Source organism: Podarcis pityusensis (genome assembly GCF_964106645.2).
Source record: "Podarcis pityusensis genome assembly, chromosome: 1".
In the NCBI taxonomy this organism is placed as follows: domain Eukaryota; kingdom Metazoa; phylum Chordata; class Lepidosauria; order Squamata; family Lacertidae; genus Podarcis; species Podarcis pityusensis.
In genome coordinates this window covers 76,862,642-76,879,735 of record NC_138028.1, presented here as the reverse complement: position 1 = coordinate 76,879,735, position 17,094 = coordinate 76,862,642, and the positions used below count along the sequence as shown (strand labels likewise).

The window sequence follows — 17,094 nt, the reverse complement described above, 5'->3', positions numbered from 1 at the left end:
CTTAAGAACCTCTAATTTGAGCCCCTGCAAAAGACATACCTGTAGAGCTAAAAATTTTGGGCTTTAGAATTTGTTTTGAATACCAGGATGGAAGGGAGCTCACAGTCTTTACACACAAAAATCTTCTCTCTCTCCTTTCTCCTTCTACCTCCCAGTTGTTTACCAATGTTCCTCAGATCACCTAGAGATCTACTTCTGCCCACTCCTGATCGATTCTTGCTGATTTGGATGACTTAGAAATTAATAGTGAACATGATGCCTTCAAGTGATGAATCTCACTATGAACACACAAAGCCAGAGATGCTCTGGCTTTATTTGCATCTTCAGATACTTTAAAAGTTGGAACTGCATTTTGAGGAATTTGCTGTGGCTTACAAGAACTTGGGTGTTTTGGTGTCCGTCCCCCCCCCCCGCCCCAATTTTGTGAAAGTGAATACAATGATGCCTTTTAATTGTATATCTAACTTGGCTGATTCTGGCAACATTGTAGAAAGAGGGTTGCTGGATGTTCCTATCTATCTAAATGACTTTTCAAAGGAAGTCTTCTGTTAATCAGGGTTAGCCCTGTTTTCAGGGTTTGAAGGACGGTAGGGAAGGGGGAGGATAGTTAGTGGCATAGCATTTTTGTTTCCCTTTCATGGTAATGTGGGGAAATGGGGGGCAGAACAACTAAATATACAGAGGGTAAATGGCATAAATACCTGACTTAATGTTTCCCATCTGGTTCTTATGCAAATTCTAAGAATTATGTATTTATTGCATCTGTCAACCAATTAAAGAAAGCTTAGCTGATTATCTGATTAAATTGCACAGGAGAGAACTGACAATAGTTTATAGAGAGGCTGACGTTGAGATGCATTGAGTGATGGCTTTGTGCTGGCAGGAAAATCCTTCCATTTGCACAAGGAGGAGCACCCAGTTCCCGTCACCCCTTGCTACCCTGGGTGCCCTACCATGTACTGATCCTGAGAGTCCAGGATCAACATTTGTGGGGGGCATGCAGTGGGCAGGATGTAATGTCCAAAATTGTGTGCCACACCTTGGGCAAGGAGTGGCACAACTCTTTGTTCTTTAGATCAGTGGTTCCCAATTGCTGCGAACCCAATGTTTTTCAAAAGCGAAGCCATAGGCCCCATACTTTGGATAATGTTGATGTATCTATGGTAGCTCCCTAATTGGGAACCACTGCTTTAGACGATGGCCAAGTGCTATAGCAGTCCTAATTTTGCATGAGGTGTCCTCCGCCCTATTGCGCACAAGGAAGGTACGCATCTCTTTAGAAGATGCTTGTCACATCTACAGTGGTACCTCGCAAGACGAATACCTCGCAAGACAAAAAACTCGCTAGACGAAAGGGTTTTTTGTTTTTTGAGCTGCTTCGCAAGACGATTTCCCCTATGGGCTTGCTTCGCAAGACGGAAACGTCTTGCAAGTTTGTTTCCTTTTTCTTAACACCGTTAATACAGTTGCGACTTGACTTCGAGGAGCAACTCATAGAACGCGGTGTGGTAGCCTTTTTTGAGGTTTTTAAAGACTTTGGTGATTTTTGAAGCTTTTCCAAAACTTTCCCGACACCCTGCTTCGCAAGACGAAAAAAACCGCAAGACGAAAAAACTCGCGGAACGAATTAATTTCGTCTTACGAGGCACCACTGTATAGCTTTTATAAGTGCAGTGGTACCTTGGTTCTCAAACTTAATCTGTTCTGGAAACCCATTCTGCACTTTTCCATAGAAAGTAGTAGTAGTAGTAGTAGTAGTAATAATTTATTATTTATACCCCGCCCATCTGGCTGGGTTTCCCCAGCCACTCTGGGCGGCTTCCAATAAAACACTGAAATACAATAACCTATTAAACATTAAAAGCTTCCCTAAATAATAATGCAAAACAGATTAATCCGTTCCAGACTTTTAAAAACAACCCCTAAAACAGCAATTTAACATGAATTTTACTATCTAACAAGACCATTGATCCATAAAATGAAAGCAATAATCAGTGTACTGTACTATAAAATAAATAAGACAGTGTTGTAGATGATAAAAATAAAAATTATTTTTTTTTCTTACCTGCAGTTATGATAGTCATTGTTTGGATGGGGGCTTCTATCCATTTCCGCAGTCACACAATCAATCAGTAGCTGAACTGGGTTCCACACAGTCACAAAAACAAATTAACCGAAAAAGCCTCAAAAACAAAAAAACGCAAAATAAATAGCAAAAACAAAAGCGCCAAACTTAATCTGTTCCAGAAGTTCATTTGACTTCCAAAATGTTCGAAAACCAAGGTGCAGCTTCTGATTGGTGCAGGCGCCCTGGAAACAATAGCCAACAACCACATCAGATGTTCAGCTTCCGAAAAACATTTGAAAACCAGAACACTTACTTCTGAGTTTTCGGCGTTTGAGAACCAAGGCATTTGAGTACCAAGGCATTTGAGAACCAAGGTACCACTGTACCTTTAATTGTAAAATCTGCTGCCTGATTAGTTGGAGATACCTATTATTGAGAAACATGTTTTTAATAGTTTAATTAAGTAGGACTGCACTGCTAGGATTTACGAAAAGATTTTTACTGCTTTTAATGGAATTATTCCATTAAAATAGTGCAGTAGTGGCTGCCCACTATGTTGGGGCAGTGACTTGATTCTCTTCCCCTTTTGTCAGTTCTCCATGAGTAGACACAATTCCTTTCTGTCACGGGTATTTTATTGACTTTGTGTGCGTGCCTCATTGGTCACCCATTGCATTTTAGGCATGCCAAGGGGACACTCTTGGTCCTTGGCAAGCCAGTCTCTATGGTGGGAAGTCTGCCTTCCACACCTGCATACTTGTCATCCTACATGGCATGGTTCTCCTCTGTTACACTTGCATGCTAACACTTCTTTGTTTTGTGCATGAGCATGAAGAGAGATGATGTGCATCATTCCATGGCTCTCCGCATAACAGCTGATTCTTCTTGATTGGCTCATGTTGTCAGCTGACATTCTGCCCCCTAGATCATAGCTGGAATGAGTGTTTAGATGTAAAAATACTTTAAGTCATCTTTGGCAATTCTGTCATCAAGTAACAATGATGTTATTCTTTCAAAGTTGGCCCATGCTGCTGCCTTGCCTCTGCTGCACCTGCCTCTTCAGAAATCTTGTGTTTAGTCACTTTGGTCAAGAACTAACATATTTGTGTGCATAAAAAAGGATTCCCTTACTTATATCCCCAAAAAAGGGCTTTCCATGCTTGTTGTTCAGCAGAATATATTTGGGGTTTTAATTTATGAGTCTTTCAATGAGTCCTGTATATAGTACTGTAGGCACAAAAGGAAGCTGCTTTTAAAAATACTACACTCTGAACTAGGTTCTTTCTATGTATTTTCAGGTAAAAGCAAAGAAGCTGAGATAAAAAGAATAAACAAAGAATTGGCAAACATTCGGTCAAAGTTTAAAGGTAAGTTAACTGGTACATTGTTGCAGTGCTATCTGTTCAAAACAAGAATTTATTTTCATGAATAAAGTGATACAAGAGCACAAACAAATTAAGAAGAAAGGTCCAGACTCATAGGCATATAAAATTATTAAGTTGGACAGGATCACAAGGGTAATCTAGTCTTCTATCCTGCTACCACCTCTGATCAAACAGATTTTTGACCAGAAAATGTGGTTCAGATAGTTTCTGGTGGTTGCCGAACTATGAATATTGTTCAAGATAAAGGCACGGAATTGTCTTACTAGATTCAAAACAGAACTGTGGCTTTATTACTGAAGAACATGCTGTTATCCATGTGCTGAGCTGTTGACTACAACCTTGTAAATAAGTAAACAAGCAAGTTTAGGGCAACTAAAATATACAGGAATTCTTTTTTATACCTCTAGCTTTAAAGTGTAATAAGCTTTCCTAACAGTTTACATGGAGATGTCAGATGAATGCTCCATAGGCTTGTGTTACTGGACGTCTGTGCAGGCCCTGCAGATATCTCTTACCTCAGTTACTATGGGGCTTGAATAGAAAGGTTCAGAGTAATGATTCTCAATAGTCAGAATCTCTCTGACGTGTGAGTTAAATACAGTAAACTGTTTTGTAATCCCAAAGTAGTTGATTATTACTTACTTCCTGCTGAGAGCTCAACTTGCCTCCAGTTAAACACTCCTATGTTACTTTTCTGCCCAATAAGCAAAACCTTCAGATCTCATCATAAAGCCAAAAAAAGGTTAAATATGTATTTCTTTCTATTTAACTGCTGGTTGTTACAGCATATTCTGTGTTCTGTGGTCCATTGATTTTTATCCATAGTGATTTCTAGAAATGTCTTCTGGCTTTTTGAACACTGTCCAATGCAACCCACCATTTTCTTTCAGTAAGTTTGGAGGTGTATTTTGCATTTTTTTAAATTACATACTTTTACCTGCTTCTGCAGCTAAACGCTGTCCAAAGTGGCTCACAATGAAGCCTTAAAAAAACAGTAATGCCAATTATTAAAAACAAACTCCAGTGTAATAAATGACACAGCCGTAATACAACCCAGTCTTGCTGTGTGGTTTTTTTGTAGAAGATAGGCCATGTGGTGCAGTGTCTTCACTGTCCTGTGATAAGAAAACATTTCCTAAAAACACTGCTTGGAAAAGACGATAATGGTTTGTCTCCTGGTGCAGATGCTACTATCTGCTGGATTAGGTGTTGCCCTTCTTATAAAAGAATGCTGATCTCTGCTCCATTAGAAGTGAACAAGCCATTTCCTGGCAGCCTGGGCTGAACAATTTTTTTGCCACCATGTTCCAATATAGAAATTAACAAGGGTCTGATCTGAACATGCAGTTTTGGCCGCAGCCTTTAGAGCTGTCTTTTATGGACAGAAAGACGTGCCTGCTGAGTTCAAAAACCCTCATACACTCCAGTGCACCCGGGGATAATTATGAACAGCTGTACTGATCAGTACTACCGGAAACCTGTGTCCTTTGGGATTCATATGCAGCATCCAAATTAAATGTATATTGGAAATCTGCTGCCACTTCTTGTGGCTAATTGGCCTTCTTTCATCATGTCATTTAGATTGTTTACGTAGAGCTAGCTTGTTAGAATATGTCATCCTAACTCCCTGTACACATAAGCAGATGAAGTCCTGCATGTCGAGAGATGAGTCCTGGGTAAGTAAACATTCTAAGGGAGTCAGCACTGCTCAACAGTGCTGCTTCATAAAATATTTCAAGAATGATGACCTCGATCAAGTGCAGCTAATGTGGTTCCCTCTGTATGTTTTGGGCTTAAGCTCCCATCATCTCTGGCATCTGATCATGCCAGCTGTGGCTGATGGGAGTTGGAATCCAACAACATCTGGAGGGCATTGCATTGGATGTCTCTGGACTAGATTCTTGCCTTATGAGATCAGCTGAGAGCAGAGACCTTTTTGATAACTTGTCAAATTGGTTAGGACACCAAACTTCAAGGAGTAGAGATCAGAAGCAAAGTTTACTTCTTAACCACAGCAAGTTAGGTCATCTGAGCAGACTCACTTTGGCTTGTTTAAAACAAACTGGCTTCAAACAATGAGTTACAATGCTGGCATGTTTTTAAACAAACCATGGTTTAGGTTCGGATGACATGATAAACAGTGGTTAATGGAAATCAGAAGTGAAAACTTTCAAAATCCTCTGGGCAGCCATACTGCAGGAGGATCCTGTGAGCCCCAGGCTCGCTCATCACACTAAACCATTATTTGTAAAAGCCTCAATTAAGCACCATGTTCAGATGTCATGCTCAACCATTATATAGTGTGATGTCTACTTCAGACATTTTAGAATGCTTTCAAAACTCGTGTAAATTCATTATTTCATTTCCCAGTTTCTGCTAAGACAGTTAGACCTTAGTGCTGATGTAATACCTGACATAATACTCTAAAACAGAGAGTAGTGTGCATTTAATACAGGATATGGCAAACAGCATGAATGAACATTTTAATCATTTCAGTACTTGTTTATGAGACACTTTGGTCCCACTAGAGCAGTGGTGGCCAAACTTGGCTCTCCAGCTGTTTTTGGACTACAACTACCATCATCCCTAGCTAACAGGACCAGTGGTCAAGAATGATGGGAACTGTAGTCCCAAAACAGCTGGAGGGCCAAGTTTGGCCACCACTGCACTAGAGTGTCTGTAATCATCTGGATGTTGGGTATATTTGTATCAGTGATTTGCCTTGTGTTGGTGCAGATCACTTAAGACAACACAAGGTCTTTGAAAACTATGCCCTGTACTGCTGCAAATAGCTTTATTAAACAGTTCCATAAGACTGGGCTCGAGTTGCCTAAAGTGAAGGATTAGATATAGCAACTTCAGCCATGCAAACACAGATGTTGCCTTTATGTATTTGGTTTTAAAATGTTAATTATGCCCTTAAAGCAATAGTGAGTAAACAACAAATCTAAGACTTGGAAAATACAGCAGCCACTTCCCAGACTTACTGACATTGTAGTCTGACCAAGAGGCTGTTTCACAGGACTTTATTGCTGCCACACCCAGTTTTCTTTTTCTTTTTTAATGTATTTTTATTAAAGATTTTCTTGGTTTACAAAAGTATATGCAATGTCTCTCTCTCTCTCTCTCTCCCCCCCCCCCCCAGTAACATTTTTTACAGATCAGTTTCATTTGTTGAGACATTAGGAAGAAGAGGAGGGGGGGAGATGGGTGGGGTCAGGTAGCGATGTTTCTATTATACTTAATATATGTGGGGTTTTGTGTCAGCGTCGCTTGTGCAGGTTCTCTGCTATTCACTTGTGTTCCTTTGGTGGTGAGAGAGGTTGGGGTTAGCCTAGGGCCACACCCAGTTTTCTGACTGGTGCTTCGTTGTGATACAGGTGCGCACAAACCCTTGCTTGTCACATCAACACTGTTTACGGTTTTTAAAAAAGGTATATGCCTCCATTGTTCTGCCTGGACGCTGAGGTCCAGCGCCGAGGGCCTTCTGGCAGTTCCCTCACTACGAGAAGCCAAGTTACAGGGAACCAGGCAGAGGGCCTTCTCGGTAGTGGCACCCACCCTGTGGAATGCCCTCCCATCAGATGTCAAAGAGAAAAATAACTACCAAGCTTTTAGAAGACATCTGAAGGCAGCCCTGTTTAGGGAAGCTTTTAATGTTTAATAGGTTATTGTATTTTAGTGTTTTGTTGGAAGCCGCCCAGAGTGGCTGAGGAAACCCAACCAGATGGGCGGGGTATAAATAATAAATTATTATTATTATTATATCTGAAGTGGTCTCCAATAGCTGACCATGGCAGTGCATATCCCCTTCCTTGCTTACAACACCATTACTGCATCCCATTCAGGAAAAAGCTAGGCTGCAGTGCATACCATACACCTGAAACACATTTTTCTTCTAAAGAATCTTGAGAACTGAGGTTTTTCTGTCACAGAGCTATAATTCCCAGCACCCTTAAACCACAGTTTTCAGGATCCTTTGAGGAGTGGGGGAGAGAATATGCTGTGTATGCAGCCTTAGAGTGTCACATACAGTGGTGCCTCGCAAGACAAAATTAATCCGTTCCGCGAGTGTCTTCGTCTAGCGGTTTTTTCGTCTTGCGAAGCAACCCTATTAGCGGCTTAGCGGATTAGCACTATTAGCGGTTTAGCGGCTATTAAAGGCTTATCGGCTTAGCGGATTAGCTGCTAAAAGGCTATTAAAGGTTTAGCGGCTTAGAAAAAGGGGGGGAGCGAAAAAAAATCTCAAGACTCGCAAGACATTTTCGTCTTGCGAAGCAAGCCCATAGGGAAATTCGTCCTGCGAAGCAACTCAAAAACGGAAAACCCTTTCGTCTAGCGGGTTTTCCGTCTTGCGAGGCATTCGTCTTGCGGGGCACCACTGTATGTGCATAAAATCAGGAGCAGAAGGCAAACAGAGCTTAGGCTTCCTAACCATTTCCTCTCAGGCTGTTTCCCCACCCACTCAGTCAGTCCCTCTCCCCTTCCCACGCCGTGTCCTTTTCCTGCTAGGGCTAGGAGCAAATACCTGGCTAACCACCTACTTTCTGTAGCAGCATCCTACAGTGGCTCTTCATGTTAAAATATACACAGTGGAGCAGTGGCGTAGCGTGGGTTGTCAGCACCCGGGGCAAGGCAAGTAATTTGCGCCCCCTAACCCATGGATTTGCGCCCCCTAACCCGTGGATTTGCGCCCCCTAACCCCCAGATGTTGCGCCCGGTGCGGCCGGCCCCCCCCTGCACCCCCCACGCTACGCCACTGCAGTGGAGGGAGATTACATGCTGTTCCATGTAGCATGTAGTTGGCTTCCAGGGGGCTTGCTGCTCTAGAAGCTGTCTCACACATTAACATGCATGAACGATGCTGGTTTGAAATGAATTCATGTGCAACTTTAAAAAGTTGTTCTAAAAGGATAATGGTATTACTGAGCACCAGACAGTTATTTATAACTTAAGAGCAGAAGTGTTTTGTGGTGGTCATGTCATTCAGTATTTTGATTCTCAAATGTTTGTTTTGGTTTTTAAAAGCCTTATTTGCATAGGCTAAACATTGCATCTCCATCTGTAGTAGTTTCTCAACAGCTGAAGATGCGTCTCTCCCCTTGCACCTCCTTTGCCTTAAATACAAATTTCTGTCGGTCTGCCCTGAATTCTGAGAGCCTGAGAAAGTTACTGTAATGATCAAATTCATCATGGGGGAAGGATATGGAGTTTTTTTGGGGGGGGTGGGGGTGGGGAGAGTCATTGTTTTATGACTAGATGTCTAGCCCTAAATGTAGACTATGTCTCAAGGCTTCACTTTACCTCCCATCGTAGAGCCTTTTGCTTCTTTCTTCTGACACTGCTCAAAGGATGAGCACTGAAAAGTTATAAATTTATTCAGTTTCCGTAAAGAACAAGGTCAGCTTGGCTTAGTCAGGCAGAGGTTTTCAACCTTTTTGAGTCCACAATTCCCTTGACCAACTACATTTGTTCTGTGGCTCCCCTCTGGCGTTCCAAGCCTCAGGAGCCCAGTTATGTCACCCCTTACCTGCAGAGCCAGCAGCCCCTCACTCCTTTTCGAACACCCTCACTTGTGTAGTGTTCTCCCAGCCTCCTCTCCTCTTTCCCCTTCTTGGGAGTCCTCTGGGCAGCCGTCGCCACTGTCCCTGGTCTCTGAGCCCCCCCCCCCCCGAGAGATGCCTCCCCTCCCTTCGGGCCTGGGAAGAGGATGCCCCCAGGCTTAGTGGCCCAAAGGAGACAGAGATGTGAGAGGGCATCAGAGGAGGGAAGGAATGAACTAGGGTCAGAGTCCAGTGTTGCCTATGGCACCCCCAGGGTGCCTTGGCACACTGGTTGAAAACCCCTGGTTTCGTGGATGTCTGCTAGTGGGTCAGTGAAAAGGCCTTTCTGTGATTCCTAAAAGCAAACTCATTAATTGGATGAGAAATGCTAGTTTATACATCCTGCTTGGGAACAGGGACGTGGGTGGTGCTGTGGTCTAAACCACTGAGCCTCTTGGGCTTGCCGATCAGAAGGTCGGCAGTTCAAATCCCCATGACAGGGTGAGTTCCTGTTGCTTGGTCCCTGCCAACCTAGCAGTTTGAAAGCACGCCAAAAAGTGCAAGTAGATAAATAGGTACTACTCCGTCGGGAAGGTAAACACCGTTTCCATGCACTGCTGTGGTTTCAGTGTTCCGTTGCGCCAGAAGCGGCTTAGTCATGCTGGCCACATGACCTGGAAAAACTGTCTGAGGACAAACAATGGCTCCCTTGGCCTGTAAAGCGAGATAGGTGCCGCAACCCCAGAGTTGTCTGCGACTGGACTTAACTGTCAGGGGTCCTTTACCTTTTGGGAACAGGACTTGGAAATCTGAAAACAATTTTTGTGACATTAGTATGCGACTCTCATGCGCCTGCCTAGTCTAGTTCAATGCACAATGCTAAACAGAAGACTTGGATACAGAACTTGTCTTTTGGCATTTCCAAAATGCATGTTCTATATAATAAGTAAGCTGTAGAAACAAAACTAGTAAGTAAATATTTGAGCATCAGAACAGGGGATGGAAAGTCAACAACTTCCAAAGGCACAGAAAAAAGAGTGAGGTATTAACTTGCCACTGCTGCCCTGGAGGAGGGGCAGGAAATAAATTTAATAAAGAAACATATTAAATAGTAGGAGGGTGACAGAGCCACGCTGGTTTCCGGCTGGAAGGCATTCCAAAACTGCATCAGAAAAGTCCTTCTACTTCATGGTGGCCAGCCTGGGCAATGTGTAAGGTGGTGTTTTCAGTGGAGCCTAACTGGTAGTTTCAAACTGAGAGGTACCGTTTCACAGCGGAGGAGATATTCCTGGAGGTAATTGAACCCCTGACTGTCTTAAGTCTCTCAGTCAACACGAGTATGCTTGTTTCTACCCAGCTACAATCCAGCAGTAGCTCTCCATGTGATGGAGGCAAATTGGCTAAGCATCATCACGCACTGAAAAACGTCCTCTTTATATATTGTATATTAAAGTAAACTACTGGTATGGGTTAACCTGCTATGATCTTATTCTGCACTATGTCCAAATACAAGATAACCTTAATTTTCTTTATAGGTTTGGTTAAGTTTCATCATGTTTACAATTTATAATATGCATGCCTTCACTGACAGCTTTCTTGTCAGTTCTAAGTGCTCATAAAAGGTCAAGCAAGGTGCTTTGAATTGTCAACTAAGATCCTCAATTACATATATATATATAGAGAGAGAGAGAGAGAGAGAGAGAGAGATGACATATTCCCCTGTTGAACAAACACAACACTACTTGTTACGTGTATGTTTCTGCAAGTGGCTACGCTTCAGAATACATCAGATTTGGAGAAATTGGATCCATAAACTTCTGTCATGCTTTGGTTGAGTAAAAAGCATTGCTAGTTCAACAAAAGCCTTTCCAAGAAAAGGAAGTCTTCTTTGACCCAGTCATTGTGTCTGACAAATGCTGACTTGCATTCTCTTTCTTCCTGTTTCTCTTGTACTGATTTTAAAGCAACCGGAAACATTGCCTCTATCTAGCCACTTTATCTTTCTCTCATGTCCAGTTCTGAAACTCACTGTGTTGAGTCACAAAACTCATAATTCTGGAGGTTCTGGAGGAAAATGTGCTTTAATCCAAAGCATGGATATGTGTAGTGAGATTTTCTTTGTACGTGGTTTGCCTTTTTACCAAAACAAGGACCACTAATGCCTATCTTTTAAAAAATGTGTTATTTTGCATTAGTAGAGGCAATTTCACCCTGTCTAATTTCTTGACTCGAAAGTAGTAGCTGTGCTGTAGTCTAGAGACTGAGGCAGTTGAACTTGCCTATGTGGGGGTGGGGTATATATATATATTTAGACTAAGCAAAGATATCCTGGACATAAGGCATCCCCTGACATGTCTGTACTACTTCACCAATTATATTAGCTATGTAACCAGAAGGATGCTCTGTACATGCAGCCAACTGCAGCCAACAATCTCTTGTATGTCTCTTCGTGAAGAAGAAAAATTGCCGAGAGGCAAACGTGTCCCCATTTCTCCACAGCTGAATTTCTGACCCTGGTCTTGCGTAACAGTTTTGCTTGTTAGAAATTTGCACTGTATCTGAAGCTATATTCCCAAGGTAAGGAGAGCTACATGGCTGATGTCTGGCATTGTTGCTGCCCGTATCCTTAGCTCTTGTGTTTCACAGGTTGCCTAATGGGACATGCTGCTTTCCCCCCTGTTTTGAAGGTGGATTCACACATGCATTTTCCGGTCTAGTCCGCTGGGTGCTTCCTATTAAGCAGACAACCACAACCCCCCCCCCCCAGATCTGTTAAACATATCCAGTTGAGTACAAGACACCAGCAGCTGTTGTTGCCTAATCATCGGATATAGGTGTCGGTTCAGCTTGCATACTCCTTTTCCACAGTGCTGCAATACCTAGCTTAAACGTGTGGTGATGACATCTCCATGGGGCTCAGGGTGACATGCAGAAATAGTCACCCCAAAGACTCCAGATTTCTACTTCTGGCTGATCCAGCACCATGTTTGATACTTTTACTGTTACATTTGAAGAGATGTGTTGATGCATGGCATGAGTAAAGGTGGCACTGTAATAGATTGTTTGGGTGCACTTTTCTGAGGATGGGAACCCTTGAATGGATAACCAATTTTGAAAAGTGGGAGAGGAACTGTACCTCAGTGGTAGAGCACATGTTTGGTATGTTAGGAGGTCACAGGTTCAGCTCTACCTGGAGAAGCCAGAGACTGAGAGAGACTCGTATCTGAGACCCTGGGGCACCTCTGCCGGTTGGCATGGAAAATGCAGTAAGCTTCAGGCATTGGCATACAGCATTTTTTGCTTACGGCTTTTTATTTTGTCTTTAATTGCTCACTAGGTGATAAAGCCCTTGATGGCTACAGTAAGAAAAAGTACGTCTGCAAGCTGCTTTTCATCTTCCTCCTGGGGCATGATATTGATTTTGGCCACATGGAGGCTGTGAATCTCCTGAGTTCGAACAAATACACAGAGAAGCAAATAGTAAGTCATGTCCCATTCATGCATAGCGTTGAGATATATATATATATATATATATATATATATATATATATATATATATATATATATATACTACCCACTTCCCATATAATATTGGGGGTCAAGGGTGGGGACATTTTTCACCCTGAGGGCCATGTTTCCTTCTGGGCAACCTTCTGAAGGCCACATGCTGGTGTTGAGCAGGGCCAGAGGCAACAGTGGGTAGACCTACAAATGTGAATTACACCTTTGTGCAGTGGGCTAGTCTCTGTACGTGTGTACTCTCCTCTCTGCCCTCCATCTAGGCAAGTAAGAGGCATTGTCAGAATTCAAGGATGCATTACAGTCAGCAGGCACACAAGGGACACAAATGGCAGCTGTCAGTGCTTGAAATGTATTTCACATTTGGCGTCTAGGCATGTAGGGGTGCATCAGCAAAATATCAGGTGCAGCACAGCAGAACCTTCAAGCTGATGCAGAATGTATAAAACCAGAGGTGGGGTATAAATAAATTATTATTATGGATTGGGATAATAGACAACATTAATCATTTCTTTTATTAAATTAGAAAATAGGAATCTCTTGGTATTCAAACATAAGAGAAAATATTTCTAATACAGTATAGTACATGGTTAAAAATATATATGGCTATTTTAGAGTTTCAGCCAGATTGTCCTATAAACATCTGGTTTGAAAGAGAGATTCATGCTAGGGACCCATCTCCCTTTTCCCTCTTAAAAAAAAATAAAAATCAAGCAGAGGCTGATTAAGGTGAACTATAAGCGATGAATAAACCAGCTAGGCTTCCTTATTTCTCTAGTTATGCACTAGAGATGTACACTACAGAGACATCCCCCTGCACACATAAATTTTCCTCTTTCCAGAAATGTCTGGATCTCATCCAGTATGACTTTTAAATGCTGTGTTTTGATATGCATACATCTAAGCAGGATCCCCACCTGTCAAATTAATTTACATTTGGCTTTTATTTGTATGTACTTAGAGTGAAAACTGGCCGCATTGTGATATGTCTGGCTTTTAGGTGAGGTCCTTAAACCATTATTCTTGAGAAGCCTGAATAATTCCCAATCAGGAGTGGCCAGCACCGAGTGCAGGGTCTTGATCCTTCTCCCAAAGCAAATTCATCTGCCCCTGCATCCCAAATACCCATTGTTTTTTGGTGGTAGCAGCAAAAATAGGAGTGGGGAAGCATATCTGGTGCTAGGGTGGGTGGATTGGTTTAAGCATCTCTCTCCATCCTAGAGGCCTGTTGAGGATGCAGATTCTCCTATCCCAGGTTTCCATGGTCAGCCGATCATTTGACCGAGAGGGGAGAGAGAGAGCATTCCCTCCTCATTCAGTATCAGGGGCTGTGACCCTGTACGTGTGCATGCCCTGTAGGTGTATATGCAAGAGCATGGTGGGCCACGTCAACCCCTGGCATGCAGTCCCCAGAGGGTTGGCCAAGGCTGAATGCAGCCTAGGCCAACCCTGACCTAGCTCATAAATGGCACAGGAGCCATTTGTTATAAAGCAATGTTGCCTACTAAGCACTTCCCCTGCTGCCCACTACTAATTCTTCTCTTAATTCCAGGGCTATCTGTTCATCTCCGTGCTTGTGAATTCAAACAGCGAGCTGATCCGCCTGATCAATAACGCAATCAAGAACGACTTGGCCAGCCGCAACCCCACTTTCATGGGACTGGCTCTGCACTGCATTGCCAATGTGGGCAGCAGAGAGATGGCGGAAGCATTTGCTGGAGAAATTCCAAAAATACTTGTAGCTGGGTAGGTGCTCCATGGGAATTTCAGGGGCTTGACAGAAAGAAGGCAATTAAACTGATTCTTGGGATGCAGCCAAGTATCTAAACATTTGCTGACTGAATGTGGAGTAACAGCCTCCTAAAGGAAATCCATAGGAGATCCTATTCCACTCTGGAACGAGAGAAGACTCCTTTGTTCCTGAAAGCTCTTTTGGTTTGGCCCCCCTGCCTTTGTGTGGTATTGCTTTATTGTTAATAGGCTCACCGCTTTCGGTGTAACGTGGATTTGAAATGTGTATCTGTGTTAACCAACTTTTTATATTAATTTGTTTTATAAAATGGTATGATGGCTGAGAATTCTTCTGTGGATACAAATTTAAACAACTGGATGGCTAAACAACTGCAGTCCTCATGGACGACCAGCCCTTTTGAAAAGTGAGAGTGCTTGCTTAAGTGCTGGCATCGCATCCATTTATATATATCTTTCAAATGTTGTGGGGTGTTTTCTTAACCCAGATGCTTCCAAATGAATGTTTCTTTGGCGCGAAGGAGCCAAAATGTATTTATCTACAGAGATTATATTCATACAATACAAAGCCTGCAATACAAAGCCTAACCTTGGAAAATATAGATTCTTAATAATCTGTTGTACTGCAAAAATAGGTTACATATGGCATCTCATTCATTAGACTCATGTGGTATGGACATATGCAGCCTCATAGGTTAAAGAACACAGTCCCACAATCAGTGGCCTTGCCATGTTTCCTACATATACAAATGTTCCTGCTGACAGAATCAGTATGCCAGTTTCATGAACTGGAAAATTATGTGTACTCTGTTGCATCTGTGGCCTTTTTTTGGAGCTGACACGATGGCAGTACTCCCATGTACTTTTGGTGCTCATGTTACTGCTTGCAGTGTGTGCAACTTTGAATGTGGATGGGTACGAGCTTGTATATAGGGAAATGGTCCAGCCTTGCTGTCTTCTAGGAGCTGCCGCTGAAGAATTTTGGGTGTTTGAGAACCCATTGACCAGCTTTGGTTTTCTGTTGCAGAGACACCATGGACAGTGTGAAGCAGAGTGCAGCCCTGTGCTTGCTAAGATTATACAGGACTTCTCCTGACCTGGTTCCTATGGGAGACTGGACCTCCAGAGTTGTGCACCTTCTCAACGACCAGCATCTGGTAAGCTCACTTGACTAGACTAGATCTTTTTCTCTTGAAAGTGTGAATATTTGATTGTCTGGATTCAGAATTTAATTATGTAGAACCATGGAAGCAAATATTTGGCAAGTTTGCCATTGGTCAACTCCTAACGGTGAGATGTGCTACACTAATGCTTTGGGGTCAAGTTGCTTCTGGACTTGAGATGAGTGAGCTTTCAAAAGTTCTCTTCTCAATAACTTTGAATTTGCCAAATTCCTCTTTTTAAAAATCCAAACTTGAATAAGTTGTGTTGAGATAGTATGAGGGCCTATCTGGGGAGCTCTTTTTTCTTGGTCTCAAAGGAACCATCAGACTCATATTGGGGGAGGGTCCAGAAGCTAGTCCTTGTGGGTAACATGGGGACTGGATTTCAGCCCCCTCTCCTCTTTTCACTCTGGAAGCATCCATTTCCTTCCCCATAGGAAGTAGTGGAACCATTACTTCTTATGGAGACATGAAAATATACCTGTGGCGTGAAATTAGAAGATGTGGATGCGGGGAGTTCAAGGCTTGCTGGTTACCTGGCTTTGTCCACACCGTGGGCAAGGTTCAATTAATGTGTCCTGTCAGCAGAGGCCCTGCATAAAGACTTCTGCTTATGCAATAGGACTTTCCCCTGCTCTGCTCCCCCATATTAAGGTTACCAGACATCCCCGTTTCCTGGGGACAGTCCCCGGATTTACAAATCAGTCCCCATACAAAATCCATTGAAGTTGAAAAGTGACCCTGGATTCATTGGAAAAGATCTGGTAACCTTACCCCACATGTGCCCCCTCCAGATTGGCTTGGGTGTGTGTGGAAGAGACCCTGAAACAGTGCACAGAGGAATGGCGAGAGAAGGGGTCATTCTGGAACAATGGGAATCATTCTGGAACAATAATCTTAGTACTGTATGACGTTGGAAGTCCTCCCATTGTGTTTTTCCTGCCCACAAGTAAACTAATGGAGAGAAGCAGCGCCATGAGCTTGCAATGGGATTAGGAAAAAAATGCTGCAGGACTTCCTTTCCTGAAAGCTTGGATTTTGAGCACTTGCAGAAAGAAGTTCAGGGATTGAAAGGATTATGCCTGGCCTTCTGAACCCAGCCAGGCTCAGATGAGCATACTTCATCCCTGTTATCGCCTGGGAAAAGGCAGGAAGTGGCACAGCAGTTTGCTGAAGAGGCTTCAGGCAGTGTCATATACTGGCCAGGCTTGCCGCCCATTCCTGTCCAGGTCTGCCACAAACTCATGTGCCAGAGTCCATGTGGCAAAGGAATGAAAGGAATGATCCTTAAGGTATTCAGGATCCTGCCTAGTAAAACGAACAAGCTTTTGAAAAGACACTGCAGTGCGTTCAGTGATGTTTCTGGTAATATGCATGCAGGTTACAGTCCACAGATAAGTTGCATCTGTGCCATAACTGCTTTCCTTTTGTCTTTGAGGAGAAATTGTCATTTTATACAGAGCTCCTAATGTACAGAGTGCTTTGCAAACTCACTTGTCCAAGATCCTGTGAAGTAAACAACCAGCTAGTTTTACTCTTGGTACGAGGGTGACTTATCACTTAGTCACACAATCTAGGGACTGATCGGGGATTTCAGCACAAATCAAAATACAGTTTTCTGTGTGCCAGACCAGCAGCCGACCAAGAAAGGGTCTTTCCTAATTGTT

General features: G+C 42.9%; 1 protein-coding gene across 5 annotated transcripts in view; it reads left to right on the top strand.

Annotated features, from left to right (window-relative positions):
• The window catches only part of AP2A2 (adaptor related protein complex 2 subunit alpha 2), a 91,867-nt gene that overhangs the window by 47,387 nt on the left and 27,386 nt on the right, over window positions 1-17,094 (top strand). For all 5 annotated transcript variants that reach the window (XM_081011262.1, XM_081011263.1, XM_081011264.1 and 2 more), the window contains 4 exons: window positions 3,367-3,435; window positions 12,334-12,476; window positions 14,068-14,261; window positions 15,292-15,421. In XM_081011262.1, the coding sequence (XP_080867388.1) occupies window positions 3,367-3,435; window positions 12,334-12,476; window positions 14,068-14,261; window positions 15,292-15,421 (536 nt within the window). The remainder of the gene's footprint in view (window positions 1-3,366; window positions 3,436-12,333; window positions 12,477-14,067; window positions 14,262-15,291; window positions 15,422-17,094) is intronic.